The sequence below is a fragment of the Pleurodeles waltl genome, chromosome 8, assembly GCF_031143425.1.
Source record: "Pleurodeles waltl isolate 20211129_DDA chromosome 8, aPleWal1.hap1.20221129, whole genome shotgun sequence".
NCBI classification, from domain to species: domain Eukaryota; kingdom Metazoa; phylum Chordata; class Amphibia; order Caudata; family Salamandridae; genus Pleurodeles; species Pleurodeles waltl.
The window spans coordinates 164380482-164396537 of NC_090447.1; the positions used below are offsets into that span (position 1 = coordinate 164380482).

The 16056-nt window shown below is 43.2% G+C and overlaps 1 protein-coding gene across 2 annotated transcripts in view; it reads left to right on the top strand.

Moving 5' to 3' along the window:
- Window positions 1–16056, top strand: part of LOC138249850 (glutamate carboxypeptidase 2-like) — a 477831-nt gene that overhangs the window by 293031 nt on the left and 168744 nt on the right. For both annotated transcript variants that reach the window (XM_069204011.1, XM_069204012.1), the window contains exon 13: window positions 9923–9990. In XM_069204011.1, the coding sequence (XP_069060112.1) occupies window positions 9923–9990 (68 nt within the window). The remainder of the gene's footprint in view (window positions 1–9922; window positions 9991–16056) is intronic.

A 16056-nucleotide genomic window follows, 5' to 3' on the forward strand; every position in this document is an offset into this window, starting at 1 on the left:
GTCATATTTAGTATGGCCAGAATGGTAATACAAAATCCTACTGACTGGTGAAGTCGGATTTAATATTACTATTCTAGAAATGCCACTTTTAGAAAGTGAGCATTTCTTTGCACTTAAATCCTTCTGTGCCTTACAATCCACGTCTGGTTGGGCTTGGTTGACAACCCCTTGTGCATTCACTCAGACACACCCCAAACACAGGGTACTCAGCCTCACTTGCATACATCTGCATTTTGAATGGGTCTTCCTGGGCTGGGAGGGTGGAGGGCCTGCTCTCACACAAAGGACTGCCACACCCCCTACTGGGACCCTGGCAGACAGGATTAAACTGAAAGGGGACCTGGTGCACTTCTTAGCCACTCTTTGAAGTCTCCCCCACTTCAAAGGCACATTTGGGTATAAAACAGGGCCACTGCCCTACCTCATCAGACACTTGCTGGAGAAGAAACCTGAACCAGAAACTACATCCTGCCAAGAAGAACTGCCTGGCTGCTCAAAGGACTCACCTGTCTGCTTTCTACAAAGGACTGCTGCCTTGCTGTTGCCCTGCTGCCTTGCTGAACTCTTGTCTGGCTGTGAAAGTGCTCTCCAAGGGCTTGGATAGAGCTTGCCTCCTATTCCCTGAAGTCTCAGGACCAAAAAGACTTCTCTTTTTCACTTGGACGCTCCGTGCGCCGAAAATTTCGACGCACAGCTTGTTCCGCGGCGAGAAAAACGCCGCACACCGATGCTGATCGACGCGACGCTCTTGGGACGATCGAAAATCCGACGCACGGCTTCACAAGGACAACGCTGCCCGACCTCTAGAGGAGAAATCGACGCGACGCCTGCCGTGAGATCGTAATTTCGACGCGCAGCCCCGCAGACCGACCTCGAGAGGAGAAATCGACGCGACGCCTGCCGTGAGACCGTAATTTCGACGCGCAACCCCGCAGACCGACGCGCAGCCGGAGAACAAGCAGGAAAATCCACGCACAGACCCGGGACATCTGGTAATCCCCGCGATCCACAGAAAGAGACTGTCCGCGCGCTGGAAAACAATGCACGACTTCCCCGCGTGGAAAATAACGACGCAAGTCCGTGTGTGCTGAGGAGAAATCGACGCACACACCCTTTTTCCACGCACCTCTTCTTTTGTGGCCCTCTGAGGAGATTTTTCCACGCTACACCAGGTACTTGTGCTTGAAAGAGACTTTGTTTATATTCTAAAGACTTAAGACACTTTATATCACTTTTCAGTGATATCTCTACAATTTCCCATTGCAACTTTATTCTTTTTGACCTACAATTATCTTGATCAATATTATATATTTTTCTAAACACTGTGTGGTGTATTTTTTGTGGTGCTATATGGTGGTATTGTATGATTTATTGCACAAATACTTTACACATTGCCTTCTAAGTTAAGCCTGACTGCTCGTGCCAAGCTACCAGAGGGTGGACACAGGATAATCTTGGATTGTGTGTGACTTACCCTGACTAGAGTGAGGGCTTTTGCTTGGACAGGGGGTAACCTGACTGCCAACCAAAAACCACATTTCTAACAGAAGGTGTGTTGGGGAAGGGGGAATAAGCACCACCGACCATAGGTGAGTGGGAAGGGAAGAAGAAATAGTACCTCAGTCACAGCTCAAGCAGCGGTGCTTTATCCATACTCCACAGAAAGAAAAGGAAGTGACCTATTAGGAGGCAGCAAAAGAGAGTGACAATGAAGCAATGAATAGTAAGCAATCGGCGAGCTCCAATGCTTTTAGTGCAAACAGTACCACTCGCAGCAACAGCACGTGTACTGTTGTCATGCAAGACCTAAAATGCTTTGAACAGTACTATGAAATTGGTCCAGTTAAGAGGAACCAAAGCTGAACAAAGCTTTTGTGAGAAGCAAGACATATAAACATGAGCTGGCTGAGTCTTTAGGTGCAAGGTGATGTGATGGTGCTCATAATGGCCTCACATAAATGGCACTCAGAGCGTGTCATGTTCAAACACAGCAGATGACAGAGAAGCAAGAGTCAGTATGTGACAAGAAGGCATGCAACAAAATGGAGACTGTACCATGAGGAAGCAGAAGAACATACATTACACAAAGAAGGTAAAATGGATATTGATAGTAAGCATGTTTGAATATACTCAAACGTCCACACACCACTCCTGTTCAAAACAATATAGGAGACCAACTGAATGGAAAATTACACATAGTTATTAAATGTTTTGGAGGTACAATTTTCCTACTTTTACTTTCAACACTCTCTACCTCAACTCTGTAAAACTTCTTCTTTTTGGTTAGAGTCACACTTTTCCCCATCAACTACAACATCATTGTCCATACTGAAATGTTTTGTTCCTACACATAAAGTCTACCAGACAGTAAGATAAAGGTTTCTTCCAAAAGTACAGCAGATTGAGATTCTGAGGCATCCGTTTGAACAAAATGATTTTTTAAATTAGAGAAGTGGTGTCTTTGCATATCCAGTTCATCAGAATTTGATGTGATATTTATTTACATTGTAACACCAGTTCTGGCAACTTTGTGACTACCTTAATCCATTCTGACAGAACTTTTACCTAACTTCACAAAGTGAAGTATAGTTATAAAAACTATCAGTGACATACTTGGGATTTTTTTTTCAGCCCATCTACCTTGGCTATGGTAACATTCTTGGACCTTAGCATTAGTTCCAACATTATATATATTTTTTTTTTACAAACACTATTTCTTGGCTTTTTTTTATACATTCAAGGATCAATGCAGTTGAATCAGTAAAAGCCTAAGGGCCTGATTTGGATCTTGATGGAGGAGAATACTCCATCACAAACGTGACGGATATCCTGTCCACAGTATCACAATCTCATAATATCCTATGGAGATCGTAAAGCAGTGCATGGAATATCTGTCAAGTTTGTGAAGGAGTATTCCATCCACCGAGATCTAAATCAGGTTCTAAGTCATCAGGGACACAAATCAGAATATGGAATTCAGCATTTCAAAATAGCAAAAAAACCTATATTAGAAAGTGACAATCCATGATACAATCTCATTTTCTCCTGTAAATCTCTTGGCACGTACATTTAGTGATTGCCATTTGAATTTGTCCAACCAAAATCCTGATCACATTACTGCTGGGAGAATGCATTGGGGTGCGTATATGTCCATTATCTTCTTTTTGAAAGGAAGAGAGGTATTTTTGAGGGATAAACTGAACTCCATTATCAGTAGTGATGGATACGGGATGCCCTTCCCAGTAAGTATAATCCTTCAAAAATGTTAATAGCCTTTCTTTGGTGGGTTCTTTAATAAATTTCCATTCTACCTTTTTGGAGAAATAGTCAGCTAAGCCTGTTATTTATATATAACCACTCTTGGTGGTATTATATTTATTGCATACATTGGCAAATGCATAGTATAGGATTTTTATTTGCTAGACACTAAGAAATTGACCTTGAACACACCTATTGCAATGCAATTTTGCCGTCTGTAATTTGAGACTCGCTGTCTCCTATCTCACTTAAACGATAACATGGGGAAGACTTGGAGAAGACTCCAAGAGCTCTGGGTCAGTCTGCTGAACACCATGATGGTGCTGGTAATGAAGCAACCACAATGATAAAGAATGTCACTTGATGTGGTTGAGGGGTTGCAGCCTTTTTACAAAAGTTTCAATCTGATGTTATTCATAGGCCTGTACATCATTACACCTTAGTATGGTCAACTAATAAACATCCTGTCTAAGAGCAGGTTTTGTAGTCCCTGGAGAGTTGCAGAGCCTACCACTCGTTTGTTTGCACTTAAATATAATGTGATACTGGGCAGGACACTTTAAAACTCTACTCATACCCCCCGTTATGTCTACAGAGCCTGCATCAGAACTCAGAAGACAATCTACTGTCTGTGCATGTTAAGGCTAAGCAATGGCTCGCTTGTGTTCTGGCTTTGCCAATGCTTACTGAATCACAGCATTGGCAAACCCAGAATGCGACCAATAGAGTGCCTGTTCTTTTTGTACTCAATACAAAAATAATGTTGCATTTGTCAGCCATAGGGTTGTTGCCAATCACGTATAGTGTCCTAATGTGGCGTGTGCATAACAAAACCTTGAACTGCCTGCTACAGAAGCGCGGTTAAGGAAAGGGAGGATACTTCAATTAGTGTTCTCGATCTTTGATGGCTGATCGGGGTGAGCAGAATCAACACATGATCAGAACTGACCACTGGCTCAAAAGGAGTGTGAGCTTCACTGTCTTTTCAGGTGAAGCTGATTGCTACTCCTTCCACTCTCATGCACCAGATAGTGTCCATGCGACCTCGTGCTTGGTATATGCCCTTTACAGCTGTATGGTAAGTCTTCCCTGACCAGCACTCTGTGTTTCTCTTCAACCTGGTGTTCTGTCCATAGGACAGGGAATTCCTAGCCAACTTCTGCTGCCTACCCCAGCCACAGTTTCTCTGATGCCAATGAACTTTGTTCCTGAACAGACAGGACTGCTGGGATATTGAATACTAAATGAGCAGGGCAGAATCTGTCCTTCTCTTTGAAACATCAGTATACTAGCAGCCAAAAATGTCATACTTAAGCAGTACACCTAGGAAATCCAGTAGGCGATTGTGACTCCTGCCATACTGGTTAAAGTGACTATTGAGCCCTGGAACGCGCATTAACAAATGTAAGTTTCAACCTGGTGCGGTGTCACCTGTAGTTAGGTACACATTTCAGCAACTAACAATTAGGGTTCATGGTGTAGTTCTCCATAATTATGCTGAGTAATTCAGTATTTGTCAGGCCTCAGGCACAGCCACTCTTTCGTCACTGAATTTTATGCTGAAATGAATTCTGTCTTGGGCGCTCTTTGTGAGCAAAACTAAAAACTCATAGTTATAGTTGGTCCAGTAATATCCTGTTGATGACCTCAATGCATGCCACATAATGCTACATTCCAGGTTTCCCACAGGTAAGCCATCGACCCATAGCAGTCGTGGATCTCTGTAGACCTCAGCCTCCATGTCTGACTTCTTGTAGACTCCGTCAGTGGCTGAGAAGCTCCTAATACGCAGGACAACCTGAAGCCTCTGTTGAAAGACAAACAGGCAAGACTCCCTAAATCTAGAAACATGAGGCCAGTCAGTATGTGCTCTACTGAGTGATACATGATGGTAATGTACTGCCTGAAAATAGCTGGATGTAAATGAGGTTGAAACCTTAGTAGTAAAAAACATTTGAAATGCTTAAATCAATTGTTATGTTAGACATTATTTTCGGGGCCGCTTTGGCTGATGTTGTATCGTTTTTAGTCATAAGCTCCCCCCCCCCCCAGTCTGTCTATATATTTTTTTCACTACCCCCACCCCCTTTGCCACAGGCCATTGAAAAAGTATGTTTCCTCCCTGTTGGTCATCCTTTACACATTGCGCTTCGCCCTGGCTGGGGCAGCAGTTCCGTAGCCAAAAGCCAACATCATAGGTTCTCAGTTCAGCAACCTTACCCAAGGTAGTCTAGACCAAGACCTTTCTGTTACTGGATACCCCTACTACTTAACCTCTAATCCAAGGGTTACCAGTGAAATTACATAACTGCTTTTGGAGTCTTCCCTGCTTGGGTCTGCTAGACACAGGTAGGGCTGTGAGCTTAAATCAGAAATTCCCCTGCTTCGCATCACTTTCTAGCAGTCACAGACTATCAATAGCACTCTCATACCCCTCACACCTCATTTTAGTAGCAGTCTCACACTAGTGAAAGCCCTTGAACTCCTTTCAGATGCAGACCGCCAGTCACACTTTTTTGACAACTAACTCATACCGCTCATAGACTATCAGTTACAGACTCATAGAAACACCCTTACATCTTTCACAGAATATCAGTCGAGGTCTAGCTTATAACTCAAAGTGAATCTTCATAGATAGGGGAGTATGAGTGTGTGGTATTGACAATGGGTGAGTGTGTGAATATAGAAATGAGTTGATGGGTTGAAGAGTGACTGCATGGATGATGAGTAATTAGATACATGAACAGACTGATATGTGACTACCTGGATGAAACATCCAACCAATTTCACTTATAAGCAAACTTGTTGACTGTTATGACTGTGTTACTGATTGTTTATTTAGTGAGGAGATTCTTAAAATAACGCGACCTATGGGCTTTGCCAGTGGTTGTTAATTCTTCCTGAATACGAGCAACATTGCAGTACTCTTAGAAATGCCAGCCTTAGAGTGGTCTTCCTCCTAATGTTTAGCATTCGTCCTTCATTTTTGCTGATCAATGTTTTTGCTGGCCTTGGGACTCTGTTCACATTACCACTACTAACAAGTGCTAAATTTCCTGTGCTCTCTCTTTAAAACATGGTAACATTAGCTGATCTCTAATTGGCATATTTCATTTACTTATTATTTCTCTCATAAAGTAGTACTACCCATAACCCATGGCCTGTAAATTAAATGCTACAAGTGGGCCTGTAGCACGTATTGTGCTACACACTTAAGTGACCCTTTAAATATGTATCAGGCCTGCCATTGCAACATCTGACAGACGTTTTGAGCTACAAATTGAGACTGGCAAAATAAACTTTTTGCCAGGGCCAAACCTTCCTTTCTAATACATATAGTTTGCCCCTAAGGTTGGGCCTGGATAGCCTAGAAGACAGGGTGCAGTCTATTTAAAAAGTAGGACAATTGATTTTAAGTTTTACATGTCGTAAGTTTGTTTTTCACTAATGCAAGTCCTAACTCTTCTTAAGGATAACACCCTAGAGTTACAGTATTACATTTAATAAGCTATAGGTTCCAGATGGGAACAGGTAATCTGTTTATGTTTGGTATCTTTGGAGTTGTGCTGAAAATTCTATCTTATGGTAAAGGCGGATTTTATATTACAATTTTAGTTTGCATTTTTCTGCTTTGGCCATTTAGTGCATGTAACCTCCCTCTGGGGCACATGACTGTGTGTAGCTGACAGTTGGGCTTTGTGTATTCCTCCTAGACAGCCACACACAATAGAAGCCTAGGTGTGCCTGGATGGGCCTTTACTGGCGGGCTGGGAGGGAAGAGCTGGGCACAGCCATACGTACACTTGAATGGGATGAGTTCTGCCTCCACACACAGGGCTGCATGCCCCCTGTAGTTAGTAGGGAGCCAGATCAAGGAAGGCAGGATGCTTGTGGACTTCAAGGGAAACCTCTAGAAGCTTCTCCCACTTCAAAGTCAGACCTGGGTATCAATATTGGACCTCAGACACCAACTCTTCAGTATATCTCTGCACCTGATAGTCTACCAGGAGGAAGGTCTGCTTTGCTTTTGAAATGGCTGTAATTCTGCTTGACTGCTGCCCTGAAGAACTGCTGCTTGTTGTGCTGATCTCCGGCCTGCTGCCCTCTTGCTTGAGTGAGGAGGACTAAGCCGGTATTTGTTGAACTCAGGACACCAAAGGACACCACGGGCCAGTTGGCTGGCCTCCTGCCATGAGCTTCAGGGACAGAAGGTTCCAACATCCTTGATCCCAGCACCTGGACTCTAGTATCTCTTAGTCATATCCTCCGCAGTCTCCCATTGATGGCAGCCTCGTGGACGAAGCAGGTTCTTGACACCGGACATCGCATCATAGCTCCCAATCAGAATCAACCCAACTCAACCTCGCAGCTACAGCTCTCAGCTGGACTAACCCGGTCCCAAATCCAGCCCATGCTCCATTGTGGTCCGCGTAACCTTATGTCTTTGCCCTGGTCCATTAAAACCAGATAACCACAGTTGGTGCTTTGTGCTTTTTAGCACTACATTTACTAGGAACTTTGAAATTGCATAACTCTGGTTGAATTCTGTTTGTTTTTATGTCTTTTTTTAAATACAATTTACTCCATTTTTAAATTGATTTTGGATTTTTCTTGTGTTGTGTTTTAACTTTATTCTTGTTTGAGTGCTGTATAAATACTTTACACATTGCCTTTAAGTTAAGCTTGACTACGTTGTGCTAAGCTACCACATGGTTAATCACAGGTCAATTTAATGATGAGTGTACTTCCAAACCCCTCAGCCAGTAATCCCAATTTCGTACTGCTATGTTGTGTTATTCTATGTTTTGTTATGTTAGATGTATTGGTATAGCACTCATCTCACAAAGGAGTGTATACTGGCACTGAAGCAGTAGCTGTATGGGCTGAGCCAGGGTTGAGGCTAGGTGAAGAGCCAGCTGTTCAGTTTCATGTGGAATTCAAGAACTAAGGAGAAGGCTCTGATCTGCAGGGGCAGGCCCTGTCAGGCTTCAGGAGTGAGATGGGAGAAGGCACAGCTGCCAGATCTGGTTCTACATTGTGGTGTGTGTGTGTTTGTGGGTGTGCAAGTAGGAGTCCAGCTGAGCAGAGGTATCTGGTAGGTGCGGGGAAAATGCGGTTGTTGACGTACATGGGCCAATGTTGTGTAGGGCTTTGTCTGTGTTTAAGAGGTGTTTGAAGAGTGATTGTGCTCGTGCATAATTGAAGCGTGCTTGTTTATGATCCTGCATAGTACTATATAATTGTGTTATGAGAGTAGTAAATAAAAATTCTGATGTACAAGCAAAATGTATCACATCAGTGTGAAAGAAAGAGCATAACAATTTTCTGAAAGATCAGAGTACACATTTTATGATTATCGGAAATTGAGTGCTATTTCCTATTCTCGCAGGGGCTCTGCAGCACTCTCTACCATAATGCATAGTAAGCTGAACCAGCTGAGAGGAATTTGATTGCATTATATGCCTCCTGCACCTCTGTGCGAGGACAATATCTCATTCAGCATATTCTCCATCACATAAAAATGTGTATAAGGATCTACAACCAGAAAACCCCCCAAAAAAACTAACTCCCTCGACCCCTCGCTCTGTTCTGTAGGAAGCAAGTTACTGATCAATTCCAAATTCAGATGCAATATTAGTGTTGATAGAATTATTGCAGTAATAACACCCAGCTTTTGAACAGCTGCTCTTTGGATATCCCCATGGTCCCCATCATCATTCTCATATGAACAAAACTGAAAATGTGCATCTTCTATTACTAACCCATGTGCTGTTCAAAGGGTCTCAAGCCTAAAAAGTAAATATTTAGTGCTCCCACCCATGACATGTTTGATCCCGCAATCACGAGCATTCAAGTGGAATGAGAGGAAACACTGACATTCAAAGACGTAGGGAGCCCATATGTAACCTATGAAATGTACGACTGTGAATATGAGATGTTGACTATGTGAAGACATGGGAAGTCATGGTAACCATGGTCCACACTGTTCATGTAAGTGCTGTTGTTGCTTTGTTATGGCCAGAGGAATTCAGTGTTACAATGGTCTCTTTGCTCCAGTGCCATTCTGTCTACTTCCTGAGAGGCTCCTCAAAGCAATTGAGTTGTGCAGTGTGTGCAATAGAAAGCAAAAACAATCATAAATCAGAACTTTATTTTAATGCAGTGTGTGGAGAGAGGGTTAGTGGTTGTTACATCACCTAGTTATAGAACCTAACATGTTTGCACGTATAGTGTCAACCATGTACTAATGTTTTACTTTACCAATTGGGGTGCATGCATTAACCTGCAATTCGTGATCCATTCCCCAGTGGGTGCACCCACAGATGTGACTTAAGGTTTGAATAAGGTGTGGGTGGGTGTGAAACAGTTCCGTGGTAACGCTGCACGCTCTCGAACGTGACTTCGAAATCTATGGAAAGCAAAGGTTGTTTCAAACCTTTTGAATTTGTGTGACATGTTAGTCATGGTTTGAGATCTTGCTGAAATATTTGACTTGTAGCCCACCTATGCCAATGTTAACCAACTAAACTAACACTCTTGATGGTAAGGGGATATGTTTCATATTTTCTGTGTGTTCGTTCATATGTGTGACGTTAACAAGAACACCAGATGCTGCCTTTAAATGAATGATACCTGATATACTACTCCCTTTTGTCCCTTCTAGGGAACTATACTTTGAGAGTTGACTGCACACCATTATTGTACAGTCTAGTCTATAACCTAACAAAAGAGGTATGTATTTTATCTATGCATGATTACTTTTTATGAGAAATATTTTCCAGGCTATAATGGCATAATTCCTGATAATGCAATGTATGTGGATGCTGCAGATGATCACACAGGCAAGAGAGCAGTCATGAAAATGTCTTCTTTCAAATCATATAGGGAAGAACCTAATTGTAAGGTGTGATGAAACGGTCTACCCTTTGAGGACATTAACTACACCTAAATATCTGCTCTTTTACTATTTCTTACACTGGATTGGGACACAGATTATCACATATTGCTAAAATAAAATATATAGGACCAGGACTGGTTCCTTTTAAAATGAATAAAGCAAACTGCATTTGAGTGCTGTTAAAAGCCGTATATGGACTAATAATTACCTTGCTGCTATGGGGACGATATGTGGAGTATCCACATGGAAAAATATGATTTTGCTTCTAGCTCTGAAACTCTTTGCAACTGAGCTGTGTAGGGTCCCACAGGCTAAATGAACACACTTCAGTCGTTTTTTACAGCCAACCCTGAACTGATTTACTGCCAAGCAGTTGGGGTCTGCTACACAAAGATACTGCACACCTTTGTTTTATGAGTGGAAACTCTTAGTATTCCCAATCCCTAAATTTACACTCGTAAAAGGAATTCTTCACGCATAACTTTATATCACTTTGATGTAATATAGTGTGAACCTATTTGTTCCCAGGGACAGATTGTGACCCCTCTGGAGCAGGGTCAACTTCCTCAGTATTTGGTCGTAGTAGGAGCAGGAGTAAATCCCTATGCTTGATAGAAATAGGACAGCAGTCCCCTCAAGTCTCTTAGGGAAAAGCTTTTTCATGTAGCTGATTATTTTCTTTAGAGAAGAACAAAAACTTTGTAGGTGCAAATGCACCTTTGAGTGCCATTGACGTGTACACATACACCTGGTACATTTACATGTATGTAACTGGGCATAATGATCATGATGACACTAATATAGCACACTCTTAAGTGCTCTTTTCTTTAGATGCTGTGTCTTTAATGCCTACAGCCTCCATGGCAGCCATATGATAAGATATGTTTTAAAGAACAGTTCTAAAACAAGAAAGGAATGATTCTTACCATAGATTTTCAGATAGAGATAGCCATCTCCAGTTATAGAAGCAGGCATTTACACATACTTTCATCCTCAGCCACAGGTCAGTGACGGTCTCATCTGGCTGCAAGTACGGTGCCCTGTTCTTCATAACTTAGCAGTACATTTAACACCTGCCATCTAAGGAATATGAAACTGGCACAAGAGAGATGTAGAAACGCCCAGAAACTGTGGATTGGCAAAATGCACTCTTAAGTGCACCAGGTCACATACAAGTAGTGGTAGTAGCGATAGAAGAAGGTGATGACGCAGAAATGAAGGTTTTACATTTATTAGCGCATAAACGTAGTACTGCAATAATCAAGTGTGACTTTAACTGAACGAATAAGGATTGTACGGGGACAAATGTGCCCTCAGAGTAGTTTGCCAACATTTATAAGCGTGCTTTATATAACGTGATGTATTAGAATTGTACGAATCTGACATAATCGTAAACGTGTGCTATGATTTGCTTGTTAGAAATGCTTTTAGCTTAGCATAGCTTTAGTGGAGGCTTCGGCCTAGTTGCCTGTCTCACGATTTAGATGCTCGTATTTTTCCAATGTGCTAATAAACGTGTATTCTTGCTTGAAGCTGTACTTTTCCAGTGAGATCGGTTCACATGCTTATCTTTAAGGTTTCGTGCCAGCCTGGCATCTTCTTCTTTGCTCCAAGGTCAATCTGCAGGTGCAGACAATGGACGCTCTGAAAGTGAGTTAATTGGTAAAATATGTTGCAACTTACGTTCCCGACTCCAAGGATAATGTATGCTTAGGTAGAAGCTTGTGAACTGTAGTTTTTGATTGGACAATTTGAAGCCAACCTATGAACTCTCCAATGGAAGACCCTACTGGATTTGAACTGTTGTCTATTTAAACCAGGTGCACGAGAGGAAAGCAGCCATTATTGGACATGCGCCTTTACCAGCCCATTACCCGCTATGGCCGACTTCGTCATTTTGCCATCTTCTCCGATGCCAATTGATGTTCGATGAGACTTTGATGCTTTCTCTAATCGAGAGAAAGAGACTTTAAGTAATTCTCGCCCTAGAGACTTTAACTTTGATTTGCCCCTTTGCATGAAGTAATAGTTTTGTCCTTTTATCTTGCCGCTGTGAGGCAATTGCCCCGTCCACCCTGCCCCTTTGCCCCCGTCCCATGCTGATCGAAACCGGTACCTGTGAGACGAAGACTTCCTTGAATGCTGATTGAATTTGGTAAATATGAAAGGAAATTGTACAATTGCATTGTGTTTCTTTTAGGTAACCAACTGTTGATTTTTGACAAGAGCCCTAGTTAGGAGTTTTCCAAATTAATGTTGCTAAATTGTTTTTGCATGAAGTCCCACATGTAGATGCTAATTTGGGGTTAGATGAGGATTCATCTGTCGCACGATGCAATTTGAGACCTTGTTATGCTGACCAATGTATGCAATTAGCTCATTACAGATTATAGTTTTAGTGGTTTGCATTGCTATTATCGAATGCATTATTATTCAAATGCTGCATAGATTGCATCTGTTTCGTCGTTATGGACAGCTATTAATGTTCATTTACATATATCATTTGGTGTTGAGACACGTTTAGATCGTGCTAGCTTTGTTAATATAGGGAAATAAATTCATTAACTTTGAATAAACTGGTGTGGTTATTCATGGCCGAAAGGTCATGGTTCGCCGAAATGTTTTCTGGATTAATTGTGAAGTGTTATGTTGATCAGGGTATTGCCTATGTACGTTATTGATTATTGATTTGATTAAATTGATTACTCTCGGGTGAAGAGAGCCCCACTTGGTCAAAAGATTCATCGACCCAAGAGCGTCCAAATACAGGAAATTTATTAGTCCGGAACGCTCTATCAGTAGATGGTAGCAGAGGACGGTTTCGCCCTTTGGGACCCCATTCGAGAGGTATATGGTGTTGAATTAACGGTTTCGCCCTTTGGGACCCCATTCGAGAGGTATATGGTGTTGAATTAACGGTTTTGCCCTTTGGGACCCCACTCGAGAAGTTGAATTAGATTTTTTCTTGGGTAAAACAGATTGAGAGAATGATGATGGGCTAAGTCCCCCGCGACTTTCCCGGGATCTCGGAGCTTGCGAATGGAGAGAATGGAGGTGTGAGATCGGCGTTGGCGGTACTAGTGACGGTATGAGTGAAGTTAGAATTTTGCGCTTGCACAGCTTATTGCCGCAGATTGTTTGAAAAGGTTGCGAGGATTTTAGAGAATAGCGGAGGTGCGACTCCGAGTGTGAGAGTAGGGAAGTCGTCGAACTTCATGTGCATGCGGCGCTTTGTGCAGAAAAAGGTCCACGTGGTTGTTGTTGTTGAGACGGGCCCTGCGAGGTCAAGAGACTCCGGAGTATGTTGAAAAGTGTATGAGACACTTGTTTTATGTTGTGGTCTGGTCGGTTTAATAGGTTGACCGGGCGTGGTCAACAAGTCGGTACGTGTGTTAAGGGAGTGAAAGAAAACTTCGACTTCGGGCTTTGACAAATTCTAAGTGCACTAGAATAGATCATTGACAAGTTGAGAGCAGATCTGCGGGTCAGATTTGCTTGCGAAAGTGGGGACCGAGAAAGATGGAATAACTGCCGAGGCTAGTGAAAAATCCCTAAGGTCCTGAAGCGATTGTGTTACCCTTCCTGTAGTAAACCGACAGATCTGTTTTATTATTATTTGGTTGCTCGCGATACATGCTAGAAGTTGTTACGAGAGGAGCTGAGTGAAGGAGGACTAGCCGCGAGGCTTTGTCAGCCGCAGTGTGTGAGTGTGACGTCACTAGGAGCCGCGCTGGGATAGGTTGGTTGTAGAGAAGGGTCGCGCACGGATTGCACGCAGTCCGTGGGGCTCGATTGGAAGGGGAAAGGCAAGCGAAGGGTATTCCGGGAATTAAAGTCACTTATTGATTACAAATTTTGTGAAATAAAAGACGAGAAAATGAAATTTTTGAAAGCATTAAAGAGTGCGATGAAGGGGGAGTCTTACATTAAAGCGAGTGTAGGAGAGGAGACGCCACCCGAAGGTACACCAGCTTACATCGTAATGGAGGAAAGGGGGGTAGCTCCGTGCCTTTGGCTAAAGCAATGGCACAAGCTGACAGAGAAACATGGGAGCGTAGCGTTCCCGATCCATGGGACATTCAATATAAGGATCCTAGAGAATTTGAGATTCGCGATGTACGACATGAAGGTACCTCCAAGGCCAGCACAGTTTGAGGCTCTAGCGATTTGGGAACTAATGGCTAGACAGCAACAGCAAAAGAAGTTCGAGACCAGGATAAGAAAGGCAGAAAAGACACTAGCGGACGCTAGGTGGGATAATGCACAGAAGGTGTGGAGGTCAGATATATTGCAGGGGATAAAATTGTTTCCCGCAATTGCTAAGGAAGAAGAGGCGACAGGCAAGAAAGCTACCTGTAAGGCAAACAGGAGGTGTTCCAAAGATAGAGAAGACGAGTCAGATGATGAGGAGTTCATCATGCAATTGCTGAACGACCGTCCACCACCTTATGTAGAGAGTGAACAAGGTCCAAGTACCAGTTCTGCCCCTCCGGCACCGGTACAGAATAATGAAACTCAGAGTTCAGAAACGCCATCGGGATCTAAGGACCCGAGTTTACTGTTCACCCCGCAGATACCGCAGGTCAGGAGAATATATCCAGATGTGCCTACATTGAAAACAGCAGAAAATTATCAGCCGCAGGTCCCAAGGTACTACAGCAGTGACAACAGTACGGGAATGATTATAGATCCAACCATAATGGGAGTACAGAATGGTCGCAACCCAACATTGGCACAAGCTGAATCAACTCAGTTTTTGATGCCTCAAAAGCAGATGCAGGTGGGAACCGCACATGCTCAGATGACAGGGAGTCAGACGGGCATGCCGGCAATGATGACCCATAGTGTAGGAATGAACATGCCTCAGAACCTGGGGAATGGACAGAACCCAGATGCGATATCCCTACCCATTACTGTAGGTCCACCGGTACCTTTGTACGTTCAGCCTAACTCAGGTATGAGCGGTCAAGGATCAATGGTGCAGAGTGGGACGGAAAGGAGGTGCATAGAAAACACTCCAGAGACAACTCCGATAGTGGCTCAGCCAACTGGATCTGGGTCCTTGATGGAGTTTAGTCCCATATGTGCTCAGTCAACAGTGGTGAGGTCGAGTCCCCCACTGATGATACCGCTATCATCGAACACTGAAAAGTTGCCGCAACCATCAATGGCAGTCGATGTGAATGCTACACTGATGGGGCTGAATGCGCAACAGCTGACACAGTGGTTCAACAGTCTAAATTCCACACAAAGCTCTGCCAGTGGGAAGGGAGAAGAGGACTATCTGAATAGGGTCAGGTTGAACATGGAAGCAGAAGAATTGGTGGAAGGGACTATGGGTGTGAATAGGTTAGAGTCCTACTCGGAAGAAGAGCTGAGGTATCTATGTCCCAGGATTACGAGAGAAGTGAACAAGGTACATAGAAGCTTGCAAGAAATAGCTGACAAAAACGGGATTGAGATAGACAAGACAAAACACTTGAGCAGGAGCTATAGATTGGATTTCAGGTCCACAGACTTTGAACACATGAGGTCAGCAGGCATGAAAACGCACCTTAGAGAATTGCTGCAGAGTGCACAAGTGTGGAGGTGCTTAGACAAATGGGAAAGCAGGTGGGCAAAGAAAAAGGAAAAGAAGAAAGACAGTGTCCCAGAGCACAACGAGAAAAGACCACAGAGTAGTGATGCAATAACCATGTTACCAATGAGGGAGACAGCAGGGGGAAAATTAATACATGTACCGTGGCACAGAAGCGACATTCAGTCTTTCACGGATGATTTTCCCAAACTGAGAGAGAAGCCGATTGAATGGTATCAACAGACTGATAGGTTTGTGAAGCTTGCAAAATGTCTTTGGGAAGACCTGAACACCCTCTTTGAGATTGTGGTTCCGGCAGATT